General features: G+C 39.0%; 1 protein-coding gene across 2 annotated transcripts in view; it reads right to left on the bottom strand.

Moving 5' to 3' along the window:
* The window catches only part of TLL1 (tolloid like 1), a 140,933-nt gene that overhangs the window by 32,838 nt on the left and 93,127 nt on the right, over nt 1–14,968 (bottom strand). For both annotated transcript variants that reach the window (XM_082482562.1, XM_082482561.1), the window contains exons 9-12: nt 13,095–13,210; nt 4,906–5,008; nt 3,395–3,511; nt 2,002–2,147 (exon numbers count right to left, since the gene is read on the bottom strand). In XM_082482562.1, the coding sequence (XP_082338688.1) occupies nt 2,002–2,147; nt 3,395–3,511; nt 4,906–5,008; nt 13,095–13,210 (482 nt within the window). The remainder of the gene's footprint in view (nt 1–2,001; nt 2,148–3,394; nt 3,512–4,905; nt 5,009–13,094; nt 13,211–14,968) is intronic.

The raw sequence follows: 14,968 nt of genomic DNA, 5'->3' as shown, positions 1-14,968 counted from the left end.
GTGATGTTTAAACAACTTTTTTGTTTTACTGGGCAGTGCACCAAGGATTCGGTCCAGAGAGGGACTTAGGAGCAAAAAACAGAACACCTACGTTCAGGCGCTTGGACCTGAAACGGAAATCAGACCCAGTGGTGAATGTCTAGGCAAGGCACTTCAGAGCAGTTTCCAAAGCAACTTTCTCCCTCAGCGGGGAGCCCCGTGGACGAGCCAGTAAGAAACACCATGAAGACAGATATAACAGAAGTCTTGTGCCTTTCTGGGGCACCTCATTTGGCGTTCGAGGGCATCTTGCCACTCTGGAATCACAGCTCAGACTCTCCCTGGAAAAGTATGTGCTTTTTAAGTCCCTCCTGTTGGATTTATTTTTTTTCTTTCAAAACACCTCTAGCAGAGGCACTAACTTGAGACTACCACTCAACTATACTTCTGCTCAATTTCCTCTTTCTTCTTATGAGGTGTCAGTCCACATGTTTCACCTCTAGAGAGTGCCATAATACTAAATAGTCTGGGCGAAAAACTGGACGTTTCTTCTTACAGCCTTAACCACTAGTCTACTAAATTGTGTTCTCATTTGCTGGTCCTTTGCTTCTAATTATTTTCTATACGGTGAGGCAGGAATATGCCATCTCCACACTTGCGAATACACCGTAATTTGGTGATTAGAAAAAGGTCCTGAAAGATAAGAAGAGATGGAAGTTTGATGCTCCCAGAAGTGATATTGAACTGAGGTCAGTTCAAGCGATTATGCATTGTGCGTGTAGACCTACGCTGAGCACCTGCACAGAGATCAAATACTGTGGCAAGTCTCATGTGAAGAGGCATAGTGCCATGTCTCTTGGGATCACACTAAAAAATACTGAGCACCAACGGCAGACTAGAAAAGCTCCATATCTAGTAAGTAAATTATATAAAGTTACTGAAATCACTGTGCATTTTCAACGGTGCTTAAAAAGAGACTGACTATGTTACGCAATCTTGAGCCAGGCCATGCAGAGTCTGAATGGCATCTGGAAAACTCTTAGGGCAGGGAGAGCTGATCTTGTCTGCAATAGACCCAACATTAATTCAGGATATTAAAAAGGGCAAACAAAATAGATTTTGTGAAATTATTACGATTTCCATTGTTTATGTTCATAATTGCGGATAAAGTCCCAAACCCTTGTTATCTTATGCTTACACCTTTATGTCATAGCAAAAAAGTGCCATACCCCTGAAGTCTGTCTGTAAAACTAAAATCACAGGTTGGAAATTATGCCTATATTTATGATACCTGTGTTTATATCTATGCACACCATAAAGCCAGAAAGTTTAAATTTTTAAAAAAAGTGTTCTTCCTGTAATTACTGCTGAGGCATATTCAAATAAAAGAAGTGAACTCAAAGTATGTTACTAAATTTATCTACAAACTTCAAGCCAGTGTATAGCGTATGTATAAAAAAGACCTATGAAATATTATTTTTCTTTGTTATACAACAGTTTACCACTGGTTAGCAAGGTTATACACAGAGAGATGTACACTAAAGACACGCAAGTATGATTCACTGTGGCTTTTTTCTTCCCTCTCTAAATATAGGTTTGCAAACTGAATTTAAGTAGGCTTTCTTTTTTTTTCTTTCTTCTCAAAACAGAAGCCAGAAAATACAGTGGTTTCTATCCAAATAGACATTCCTTTTTAACAATAAGATTTAGCAAAGATAAAAACTGTCTATTATTTAACAGAATATTAAAACAGCCTTGCTGAACTGGATTATGTACTTGCTAAGCTGTGACTATTGTCAGTACTTTAAACATTCCAATTCAAATAGCATAGAAAACATGAAGAACCTTTAATCTTGAAAAATTGTGCAGAAAGGAAGGTTTCACGGAGAGTAGAATTGGATTCTGGAGCTTATTCTTCATAAATAATTCTTAAATTCATTCACAGGTTTAATAAGGTTTCCCTGAAATGTCACTGTCACTTAGCCACTAGATGCTTTTCTGAGATCAGTTAAAAGGCTTTACCTCAAATGCTTGAAAGGTTAATCCTACATTGTAGTTTTCTGACACTGTTATTTTCCACACACATTCCTTCATTGGTCTGTAGTCATCAGGATAATTGGGAGACTGGATCTGGCCTTCGTTTTTGTGGATTTCACCTCCACATATAGCTGATAAAAGCATAAAATTCTTATTGTCAATAATGATGTTCTCTGTTCCCCATGCCCAAACTGACATTTTATGCTCTGCTTTTTAAAACTAATGATAAGATTATTCTGGAGAAGACTTAAAGAGTCTACCAAGGACAAATTTTTGAAAACACAAACATTTAAACCACTATATGTATTTCAGCTAGCAAATACAATTCAGCATTTGTAATAGCTCTAACCAGGTCTATAGTGTTCAGGAAGACTTTAGAAACACGGATAATCTGGATCTATACATTCTACAGGTTATATTTAAAAGGTCAAAATAATTAGATTTTACTTTTTGATCACCTTTGAAATATTCTTCATTAATATTGAGTAACCTTCACAAAGAGACAAATAAGACGGAAATCTCATTTTATAATGATCTATGCATTTTGACCTACAGTTTCTCACTTCAAGCGTACACTGAATTCGAAGAAACAGCTAATATAAACAAAAAATATTTTCATGAAAGCAAATGCACTTTTCAGGGTCCATACTGATAACCATGTACAGATCTGTGAATATCAACTAAATCATACAGTTTACTACCACAGATTCAATATTTAAGAAAACAGGCTCTATTTTAAACAGGTGAACATTGACTTGCTAATAAACTTAGTGTGTGGGAGTGTCTCTGTTAAGTAATCCCAAAGCATATGGAAAACTTAAGTCAGATTTTTCTGAAGAATAAACAGAAAGTATTCAAAGAAAGCTTTCCACACACTAAGCACAAGAACATGCACATTTAGTTAATTAAACGACTGGTAAAAAATGCTTATGAATATTAGATATTAGGAAGAAATTCTAGACTGTGAGGGTGGTGAGGCACTGGAACAGGTTGCCCAGGGAAGCTGTGGAGGCCCCGTCCCTGGGAGTGTCCACGGCCAGGCTGGATGGGGCTTTGAGCAACCTGGTCTAGTGGGAAGTGTCCCTGTCCATGGCAGGGGGGTTGGGACTAGATGATCTTTCAGGTCCCTTCCAACCTAAACCAGACTATGATTCTATGATTAGCAGTGGTGTCAGTGGAAAAGAGGTCATCTGAAATCTGATCACAGGAAGAGTTTCAAAATCTAGTAAGTTAATACCTACTGTCTCTTTTAGTAATAAAATATTGATTTCATATTAGGTTATTTCTGACACTTTTCTTTTTTTTTTTATAGCCAAAGGTATCCATTTAATATTTTTCCTCCATAATCAAGTCATTTTTAATGCTGTAAGAGGCTTACCTTCATAAATTGCTGCAAAACCTTTCCCAACCCAGTTGCTGCTGCTACGGAACTCAATCCACATTCTGCTGTCAGAGGATGCGAGGACTTCTGGCAGTTTGTCACCACAAAACCTGCCTAAAAACATGCAACCAGTAACTGCATTTTCTGCCGTCTCTGAAGCCAAACGCTGCAAACATTTATACAAGTGTTTAACATATAAACAGAAGGAGCATAATCAACTCAGTGGAACTATTCACACGCTTATGGTTAAGCACATGGGTTTCTGCAGATCAGGACCTAGTACACAAAGATTTTATTATAAAGCTTTCAGTACTTCTTTTCATTGCGGTCAGACTCACCAGTCTAAGTACAAAACCTTAGAGGAATTAAGTGGAAAAATTATTGTTATAGACTGTTTCTATAAACACAAACCTGGGTGTTTTGGAAGGGGAAACTGAATACAAATCATAAGAGAGGAACGTAACCTAGGTCACAGTAATACCGGTCATTGTGCCTAAGAACCAAAGAGATTTAAAAACTAACATCCAAATGACCCTAGACTATATTATCCTCTTAAATTCAGCCTAGGTAGGTGAAATTTCTGTTTGCCTAGGTGACAGAGAAGGGAACAGGAGAAAAGAGTAATTACTGTCTGGTCTTAATTCTTTCTTGTTTCTTTTCTTTTTATGCCAAGAAAACAGGCACTACTTTTAAAAAGCTGCCCTCCCTATCTGCTTCCTTTTCTTTCTTTTTTAAATTGTGGCTGTTAGGACACTAACAAATAGTTTTAGTCTTCATTCTAAAAACAACAACAAAATTGACCCCAAGAAATTGGAGACGTTCATGTTTCCTATGGTGTGAAATCCCTAGCTTCAATCCTGGAAGATCACAGGATATCAAACCGAGCCTCTGGATTAGGCAGTGGCATTACAGGGTGTGAAATCTCCCCACCAGCCCTCCGAATTAAGAAAAGCATGGCTGCAGCTTCCTGCATATTAGTTGCGATTCTAAGACTTAATTCATTATCGCTTTGCATGTCTTTTCTCGGCAAGAGCAGGGAAGGACATGTGAAGAAGAAATAGAAGTAACCTTCTATTCATAATTTTAAAATTACAGGAACAGAGCTGATAAATACAACTCTACAGTGGGCATGTGCTCATCACATGCTCTATGGATTTCCCATCGCATGCCCTACAGATTTGTCTGGATACTATTTCCCCGTTTCTGTGAACGAAACTGGCATCTTCATATTCTAATACCCACATGCAAAGCAAAAAGTTGCACATTTTGTAGTTTTCATCTTTCCACACACCAAGCTGGGTAACAGCTAGCTGCAATCAAAAGAAGGCTTGAAGTCAGATTAACGACTTATTTGAGACCATTTAGAGTTTTTTTTCCCATCCCTAAGTTTAGAATCATTCTAGACACCTAAAAACCAAGAGGTCTGTTGTGAGTTCAACAGCACACAAGGCCACTGAACTAAGTGAGTGTGAGAACTACGGACAGTGCAGCATTCGACAGTTGCATACCAAGCAGAGGTGATTTTCTCCAGTAGCCATCTCTTACTTCAATATAGTCATACCAACAGAGACTGCTCTTGTAAAGGTCCATGGTGGTGAAGTTTAAAACAATCTGCAATCAGAGGAGAATACCTAATTAAATCATGTGTGGTTGATACTAGAAAACGATCACAACAACATTCTGCAGAACAGAAGCCAGAGTGGTTGCCTGTAACAGGATTCCAACTGCTTAGACACTTAATTAACCTTTCCTCAATTATTTCTTATAGTAAGCAGAAGTTGTTCGGGAACATTAAAAGTTTTCTATTTAATCTTACACATCTGTGCAAATTCAAGACAGACTATTCACATTTAATTGCTTACAGGCAGCTTTTCACAGAAAATTGAGAATGCTAAGGTAAAATAATGTGCTAATATAATTTTAAGTATGTTGTTTTGATAATTCTCCTGCCAATTCCTCTTCCATTCTGACTATAATCAGCACTGACAGCTGTAAAAAAAAAGTAATTGTGGTTTTATTTTGGTTTGCATTTCCTTCTACTATTGTTTCGACAAGATAATTTACTTTCAGAAAAGTTAAATATTGACAATGGTGGACAGTAATGCTGAAAGTAATATCACTAAAACAAATGTTACACAATCCCTTAATGACTCTTTATAAAACTATAATAAAGCTTTTTATACAGAAATCTGCGTTCCATGCTTTTCTGGAACTTTTGAACTTCGACTCCCAATTTTGCTGAGCACATCTGTAAATAGGGATATTTCCAACACATAATATCAGGACTACCCTAGACTATTATATTATCCCATTTTGGTTTAGAAATACTAATCATAAGCTGTCATAAACTTATACTTTTAACACAGGAGTAGGATTCATCCTGGATCACGGGTTAACACAATAGCTACAGTTTGGAGCCTGACTGACTGGGACAGTCAGTTGCATCATGTCCTGCAATTTCAGGACCAAACAAGAAGATTAAGAATCCTTCATATTTTTTATTATAAAATCATTTCCAATTCATAACCTTTCATTGGATTTAGGTGTATTTGGAAAAAGAATTCATATTCTTCCAAATCAGCTCCTCAGTGTAGATTAATAAATATTCCAACCTAACTAAAAATCTTTATGCACATATGAGCATAGAAATGGTTTCATTTTTAGCTTTGATCCTAGGAATTCACAATCGAAACCTCCTATTATATAGCAAACATGAACTGCTGCACAGTAGCAAATACCTCACACTGCAAAAATATATCTCCATGGCAGCCTATGAAGCAGCTGTGAGTGTCAGTTGAAAGGAGAGGAATTTACCCTTAGTCCAGCTGCAAGAAGGCAATATAACACCATAGCTGGAACAATGGGCCCAGACAGTCAGACGGGATGGTTTACTTCCATCTCCTCTGAAGGCACCATGTGTCTCTAACCACAACAGAGTACAATATTAAACCAAAAAGGCAGAAATTATTCAGCCTGTTTAATTTTAAGATGATAAAAAAACTACTTTAAGAAGATAAAAACTAATTTAAAGATAATACAACGCTCGGTGGTTTGAGTGCGGAGGTGGTAGAGAGTCACGGTAAGGCTCTCATCCAAAGAATGCAAAATGCACATAATCTTTCATAGCAAAACACTATGTGACTTCACATGAGGCTAGCAGGAGTTTTGCTTTCACTTATGTTCCACAAAAAATAACTAAGTACATCCATATGAGCAATTACATTCTCAAAAATCTTTTTTGTTTTCAGCGGAGAGTGAGAAAATTTTTGACTTAATCTCAAAAGCTGTATCTTCCCCTATCGCCTCGTTCTGATACTACTGACTGGGCAGAAGACCAGGCTCTCAGGTCACAGGCTTCTATTCAGCTTTTGCCTTCACTACCATGATGGCATGGGAAACAGAAAACATCTGTAAGGCTACACATAAAGCCCAACAGCCAGAAGTCCTGTACAGTGAGGGGCATTATGCTGGCAGCCACAGCCTTGTGGGATGAAGGTATGGGACACGAAGCCTGCCAAGGACCATCAGGACAGCACTGAATAAATGAATACCTGTTCTGATGGTTGGGTATGGCCAAACATTTATACCCACAAGCTGCTACCACATCCACAAAACCTGCAAAAGGGTTGCTTAAACAGCAGTCTGCCTCTAGCAGTGTGTTCTCCGTAGGAACACCCTGCAAGCAGCTTTGGTACATTTTTAGTGTAGCAGATGCAACAAATATAGCCTGCCCTCTCCCTTTTGGCCCCTTCCTTCTGTCATTTTAGAGCCACAAAGGAAGGCAATAATTTAGTCTCCAATCTATATGCAAAGAACATCTGCTTCCATGTTAGTTTGATACTTCAGAAATATATTTAGATAATATTAACTCATGTCAAGGCTGCCATTGGCACTCTGAATCATCTGACCTATAACAATGAATAGTCATCAAATTATATTGTAGGTTTCTTTCCTGAGCTTAGAAAATGGACAAATGTGAAATCAGACACAATATCCGTGCAGTCCCTTCTCTTTGTTGCAACAGAAATTACAGTAGAAATGAATATAGTTAAGGAAAACATGTTTCTTATACTGAAAAGCTTGCAGTAATAGTATATATTCTAGTATATTGAACTATTTTTCAATATAGATACCCTTTCCCCGGACTTTGAAAAACAAAACAAATTAAGTCCTAATGAAACAAAACAGTTTAAATTAATGTCTTGTATTATGTAGGTAGGGTATGTGTTCATAAGGACGGAATTTAAGAAGATAATGAAATGCTCACCCAGTTAATCATTCATTGAATTAGAACAATAAAGAGTTTTTATATAGAAAATACATCAAATCAGTACTTTTAAAGCTAGAGCAAGTAGGGAATTGGGGGGAGAGGAGTGTTGCTTGTGTCTTTTGGGAGGAGTTTTTTTTTGGTGAAGCCAGTAAACAAATCATCCAAACAGCTCACTGTTGAACTCCAAGGATTTGAGCTTCCAACTTTGAGACATTCAAGATTTGATTCCAGATCTGCTATATCTCTGTAAGTTCTGTGAGCCAGACTTTAAGACTCCTTTCCCATTTCAGATGTGGCTAGTCAGGTTAAGCAGAACAAATTTCAACAGCAGAGGGACAACTGGAAAGATTCAGGTAAGTGCAGCACGTGCTTTGGACACACCCTCAGCAGAGCAAGCACTACAATCCAGTTTTCTACCTAACAACCTCTGTCTTCAACCCAACTATTAAGTTACATCTCTCCTCAGATGGCTCTCACTTTCCCCTTGCCAGTTTTTCATCAGGGCCTTGGTGGAGAATTTGGTTTTTGTTTTGTTTTGTTTTGTTTTCAATTTTGCAAAATAAAAAGAATGTTTTTCTTTCCAGTGTTACTGCGAAAATCGACAGAAATCCTTCAATGATTAAGGGCTTGGAGCATCTCCCTTATGAGGAAAGGCTGAGAGAGCTGGAACTCTTTAGCCTGGAGAAGAGATGGCTGAGGGGAGACCTTATTAATGCTTACAAGTACCTAAATGGTGGGTTGAAGGAGGATGGAGCCAGGCTCTTTCCAATGGTTCCAAGTGACAGGACGAGGGGCAATGGGCACAAGTTAGAACATAGGAAGTTCCATTCAAATACACGGAAACAGTTCTTTACGGTGAGGGTGACAGAGCACTGGCACAGGCTGCCCAGGGAGGTGGTGGAGTCCCCTTCTCTGGAGATTTTCAAGACCCGCCTGGATGCAGTCCTGAGTAACGTGCTCTAGTCAATCCTGCTTTGGCAGGGGAGTTGTACTAGATGATCTCTAGAGGTCCCTTCCAACTCTAAAACTCCGTGATTCCATGATTCAATGCCATGCCACTCAGTTTCCAGACTATTGCACTGTTTACCCAAAAATGGTATGCATCAAAGCATTAGTTGATCTTCTCAGCTGGCATTCACTAGGTTACTGTGGTTGTGTCCATCCACATACTTTCATGCTTCTTTTAGTCTAACTGCAGCATCCCTGTTTCAACTTCCCTGTCTTATTTCCTGGACACAGACTTACTGTGCCATTCCTTCCTGGAAAGGAAACCTCACAACTCCCGTCTTTGCTTTTGCCTACTGCTACATCTCTCAAACTTCTTCTAGCTTATTTGCACCCTTTCCCAGATGTCTAACCCACGGGGCATTTTGCCTTTGCTATTCAGGCTCTCCTTCAGGGACATGTACTGAAGAAATAAATGCACAAATATTATCACAATTCCAAAACCACCTACTTAACATCTTATTCTCCATGAGAAACATGCAGATCTGGCTAAAAGTACAATCATTCACATGCTTTCCTCTGCTTCAGTTTTCTGTTACATTTCCAAGCACTATTTGAATCTGCCTCTGAGGATGGCAGAGAGGTCCTGTTCATTCAGACAGCAATTCTGTCTGTCCTTTGCAGACTGTTTCTTCTTCAGCCTTCAAATAAAGAGGCCTCACCAACTACAAAATTTTTGTTCTTCCCCTCATCTCAATCACTTTGCAGTTCAGATTCCTTCTAAACTCTTACCTTTCATTTTTTTCCCAAGTTTCTCAGACCATAGGTAGGTATCTCTGTTTGTATCTAGCCCTACTACTTGAAAACCCTACTGCCCTCAACAGTCTCCTCCTCCTTTTCCACCCATACCCACCTCACCCCAGCTGTGCAGGCAGAGGGGTTCACAAGGGGGAGCCTTTTTCTCTACCCAGATGAGATGGGTTAGGCTGGGTTAGGGAAGGTCAGGCTACCTTCCACAGCTGCCTAAGCTAACCCAGCTGGCTCTGTTGGAAGCAAGTTATGGAAGCCACATCCTATACCTCCTCCACTGGCTCAGCTGTGTGGAGCCTGGAGGTCTCTAACCAGTCTAGCCACAAGTTTTCCATTTTCCATGACACAGCTGAAACATCAGGTTTCTCCAATTTCTGTTTGGAAATCTGTGTTTTTGCAAACCTTAGTTGCCAGGATAGAGTTGGGAAGAGAATGGTTTTACTTAAGTGTGATCATGTCATTGTCTCAAAGTGCTGCTATCTAAATGGAAACCACTAAAATTTAATAAGCCTCCTCAATGCCCCCCTCCTCTGAAACTATATGAAATAACCTTTACAGCCTTTTCTCACTCTGACATGCCAAGCTATTTGATGATGCAGCACTTCCTTAACATTGACCAGAATTCATTAGCTGTACATAGGCAGAACCCCCAATCTGTCACAGTATGATTTCTGGTCAGGAACGAAACAAGTATAAATAAATTGAAGATTCTTATTTGCAATTCTGCAAAGTATTAAACAGAGGTACAGACAAGGCAGAGCTTGTTCAAGGGGACAGGATGGCTGAAAGTCTTCACAGGAAAAACAATCAATGGGTATTTGTCAGCACAGTTACGGAATTATTGATTACACAGTAGATTCAATTGTGCTACTGCAGACAGAATATATCATACCTCCTACTGCCTGGGATAAGAAAACACAAAATACATAGCAAACACCAAGTAGTACTAAGCTTTCTGCAGATGGTATTTTCCCCCGTATCCTATTTTATCATTCATGTGAAATATTAAGGAAAATTGGAAAGTAATGTAACTTATTCAAAAAGGCAGATAAAAAAACAAACAAACAAACAAAAAACAACACTTGCACAGTTGCAACTCCCTATGCCAACAAAATTTCTACACACCAGAAGGCAGGATTCGACCTGGCAGAGGGCATAACAGTATTACAAACACCATCCGCCCCCGGAGATTTTTCTGTGTATAGATATACTGCATACAACTGTTTACCACATAGTCTTAAATCTTGAGAGAAATTAAAAGGTAACTGCCTTGTTTTAGTAATAGGGACACATACATGTTAGGTTGGGCTGGCAATTTATGCTGCCTGACAATAAAAGGAATACTGCAGCTAGTGCATGCCACTGCAATCCCGTCCTTCATTGAATTTCCTGCCGTCAAAGATCGGAAGTGTCTGTACTTGCAGAAAGCACTACTGATAGAATAGAAGTCCTTTAAACTATGCTAAAACAGCGCAATGTTAAATCTCAATAAATAAGAGACGAGAGTTAGACAATCTGGACTGATGCTTTTTCAGTTTATTTTTAGGTGACTAAAGTGCTCACTGACATTTCAGAACAAGATGTGATGTACTTATACATACTCTAACCTCCACACAACATTCCTGAGATCTATCAGGGTCAAAGCAGCAAACAAAGAAACAAAAATTTAAATATAAGTTTATTTTCCCCTCATAATATGAATATGTTATCATCATTTACTGAGAACATTCGGGATCAAGCATAATGTGTGTCCAAGGTACTGTGATATATGCATTAGTTAAGATTTAGACCACATTTCTGCTATTCATATCCAAGTACTTGCTGCAAATAGGGACCTTTATCTCAAAACCGACAGTAACCTATGGGAATAGCCCTGACAAAACAGACTTTTTGACATTAGCACAACTATAATTTACTTTGTTCTTGCTGAACTATATGGAGACTACGAGAGCTGGAGGCCAGAACAGCGCTCTACAGACACAACTTGTCATGTCAAATTTGAATTAGAAAATTCTTTCCAGTCTTTTTCTCCATTTGAAGCAGGGGTAAGATGGGAAGGGAGTTGGTCTTCTTACATTGCTCACTTCAAGACAGGGGCTTTCCCCCATTAAGCTTTTGTCCAGCATAATACAGCTACAGTGGTGGTTACAACCTCAAGACATAATGGTATCACAAATACATTACAACTACACTAACCTCCACAGATAGGCTTACACAAAGTCAGAGTATGTTATGAATACTTAAGCACGATCACTTTCTAACTCATATACTGACATTTTTTTCAAAAGCCAATAATAATTTTAGATGAACTAGAATTTTTTAATTTTTTAACTGAGGAATAGAAAAGAAACCTAAACCATTTTTGTTATTATCACCGCAGTGTCTAAGAAGCGCAACAAATAGTGGCGACATAAAATTACCTATCTAGATTGATTTGCATCTTTTGCACAAACCTTCTCCTATTCATCTGTTTTCATTTGTTTTTCCCTGCCAACCTGCAGAGCCACCCACGCCCTCCCAGCACAGAGCGTGTTTATTTTTTATCCTGTCTCTGGCTCTTGCCCAGAGGAGGGCGAACGCTTTCCAAACGACTCTGCTTTCATCCCCCACAGTGGCAAATGCTCTTATAGCTCCTCGGGATCTATTAGCACATCAAGAACTTACGTTCTTGGTGTCTACCAGGACCCTGACCTGAAAGAAACATGGAATAAAGTAATCCAATCAGGAGAAAACTGTGTCCAATGGGGGGTGGGGGGAGAATACCACTGACAAAATAAACTGAAATAATTGAGTTTTCCTCTTTGGACTCTCCAGTACCGAGTCTGGGTCTAAGGTTCTATATTTCAGCCTTTAGGCTGTATTTGCTTAATATTGGCCACTGCTTGTTGTAAAGAAACTTCCATCCTTTTTTTTTTCCTGCACATTTTGTCCCAGCTGAAACTTCCCATTACTCCCTCTATCCTTATTTATTTTGAGACAGGCTAATATTTGAGCCAATAATTTAAAACAAGATTCAGCTAGCACATTTTGAAAGCGTGCACAAGAAGAACAGGATTTGCTTTCCCTAGGATGGCACGCTTCTCTCCCCAAACTGCTCTCATTGAGCCAATTCCTCCCCGCCCCAGCCTTTTTCCTCTAAAATTGATGCTCAGAAAGCAAAGCTGTATGCACTAGAACCGATACCAGGGAACACCTACAATGACACTTTCTTCACCCCACGTTATTAGCGTTTCATTGTAGAAACACCTCATTCAACATACTAAGACCTTTCTTAGGCCGAGCCCAGCTGTCAGGCCCACACAGCTCAGCCAGCTCGCCCGGGCCCGTGCTGGAGAAGAGACCATGCAGGAGCCTGAATTACCTCTTCCACCTTTACACTGAACCACCAACTGAATTGGAAGCCAGTTTTGAAGGGATTTCACGATGAAAACATATAGCAGATTGACACCGTGCCTTCATTCGCCATGGACAGCCACCAAATAGATGATGTGGTTCTAATGCCACAGACCAAAGTCAAGTCAATAGCACGTAGTCAGATCATGGTCCCATTTTTATGGCATACCATTGTTTTCAATTATTATGAAAGCTTTAAACTTAAATGAAAAGCTAAAGAAATGCAATGTTTTATTTTGAAAACAGTATCTGTGTTTTGCCAAGGAAATTTTAAAGTACCTTCTCCCCTGGGGTCACAGAGATTCTCCATATGCAGTGTGTGTAGGAAGGATAACCATTTGGAAATCCTGGAGAAGAAAAGTTGCCTGTAGATTCCTGCAGTGTTTCTCCACAGGCTGAAAGAAACAAAATAGAGTAAAAATATAAAATTGAATGCACCTAACAAGGAAAAATGCATTTTTCCAATATCTATTCACAGTACTTTTAACTCACTGCAGATGCAGAATGTAAAACAGACTAGTTATTTTATGATTTATTCAAAACGATGATTTTAAGCCAGTCTGACATTCGTTCCATTTTACACAGGATGTTTTTATTCCATGAACTGTTTCACTTGTGTGCTGTCTGCTGACATAACCAAAATTACAGCAGTCTTAAAAATGTCATTGCTGTCAATCAAGTGCAAAATTATACATATTATTTTTTTCACCAAAGTACAGTTGTTAGCCACACCCTTAGACACATCCTTTAAGAACTAAAACAAAACTAAAACAAAAGCTGGCAAGGCATGATTGGCACCACATTGGAATTTCATGAGTGGTTTCATTTAATTCAGTACTTTGCCCACATGAGAGTCACTTCCAGCCCAAACTATTCTATGCTTCTATGAGAGACTGATCTGACCTAAACGCACTCATTTATATTGGTGTAGAAAACCAAATCATATATTCAACAAAATCTCTTGTAACAGTGATTTGTAGACATGTGACTAATAGAGCAAAGCAAATGGAAAGTCCTAAAATACCAAAGGCTTTTATATTCTTTATTATTGAAGCTTTTAGCACCCATATCTCACCTGTCAATCACGCTACTAGCTGCTGGTGGACTGGTTAATAATTCTTCACACTAAAATACAGCATTGGAAGCTCCTGCCATTCTCCAACACTAAAACTGATTTGGGTAGGGCGTCACACCTCAGTCAGTCATCTGTTTTGACCTTATTCAAGTTGTTTCACCCACCAATTTTGCAGGTGTGATACGGGAGATGTGAATTTGAGAATATTATCCCATGACTGACAGCGTAATCAGATCTGCAGTGCTTTCAAATTACAGTGCTACCACTGCCAGCAGGTGAACTACTGTATCATCAAAATCTCAATGAATTATAAATGATCCGGAAAATCTTTAAATAAAAGGGGATAAAGGAAGAGATTGTTTATGACAAGGACAGACAACACAGCTGTACAGGCTGTCTTGTTAAAATGCGTCTAAGATGCAATCTGACAACTACACTGTAATATCAGGCATAAGCTACATTCAAGGCATCAAATATACTCTCTGACACTGAAATGGTTACTGTGATGAGGAGAGAAAAGAAAGATTGGTGCGGTCCCCAAAAAATGTAATGGCTAAAGTCACTGTCACTGTGTCTTTTGGGAATGAAACAGAAACAAAAAAAATCTTTTACTCCCCTCATTTAAAAAATATGGTTTTAATTTTAAAAAATTGCAGACAGCCACAGCAAATGACACATACAAAAAGGGTATTCTGTGCTAAATAATTATTTCTGTACAAAGCCTTTTCAGTGAAAAGGCTATATCCATAGTTAATCGCAGAATGGTTACAGTTGGAAGGGACCTCTGGAGATCATCCAGTCCAATGCCCCCGCCAGAGCAGGTTCACCCACAGCAGGTTGCACAGGATGGCGTCCAGGCAGGTTTTGAATGTCTCCAGAGAAGGAGACTCCACAACCTCTCTGGGCAGCCTGTTCCAATGCTCTGTCACCCTCAAAGTTAACCACAATTTATTTTTAACACAGCAATGAATGCAAACTTAAATAAACTGCAGAGTACTGTACTGGGTTCCCCCAGCATTAGTGAACTGTATCATAGCTCACAACGCATACTTAAGAGAAGGCCAAGAGTAAAGTCATA

The sequence above is a fragment of the Vanellus vanellus genome (genome assembly GCF_965231255.1).
Source record: "Vanellus vanellus genome assembly, chromosome: 4".
Classification (NCBI taxonomy): Eukaryota; Metazoa; Chordata; class Aves; order Charadriiformes; family Charadriidae; genus Vanellus; species Vanellus vanellus.
This window is presented reverse-complemented; position numbering and strand designations above follow the sequence as displayed.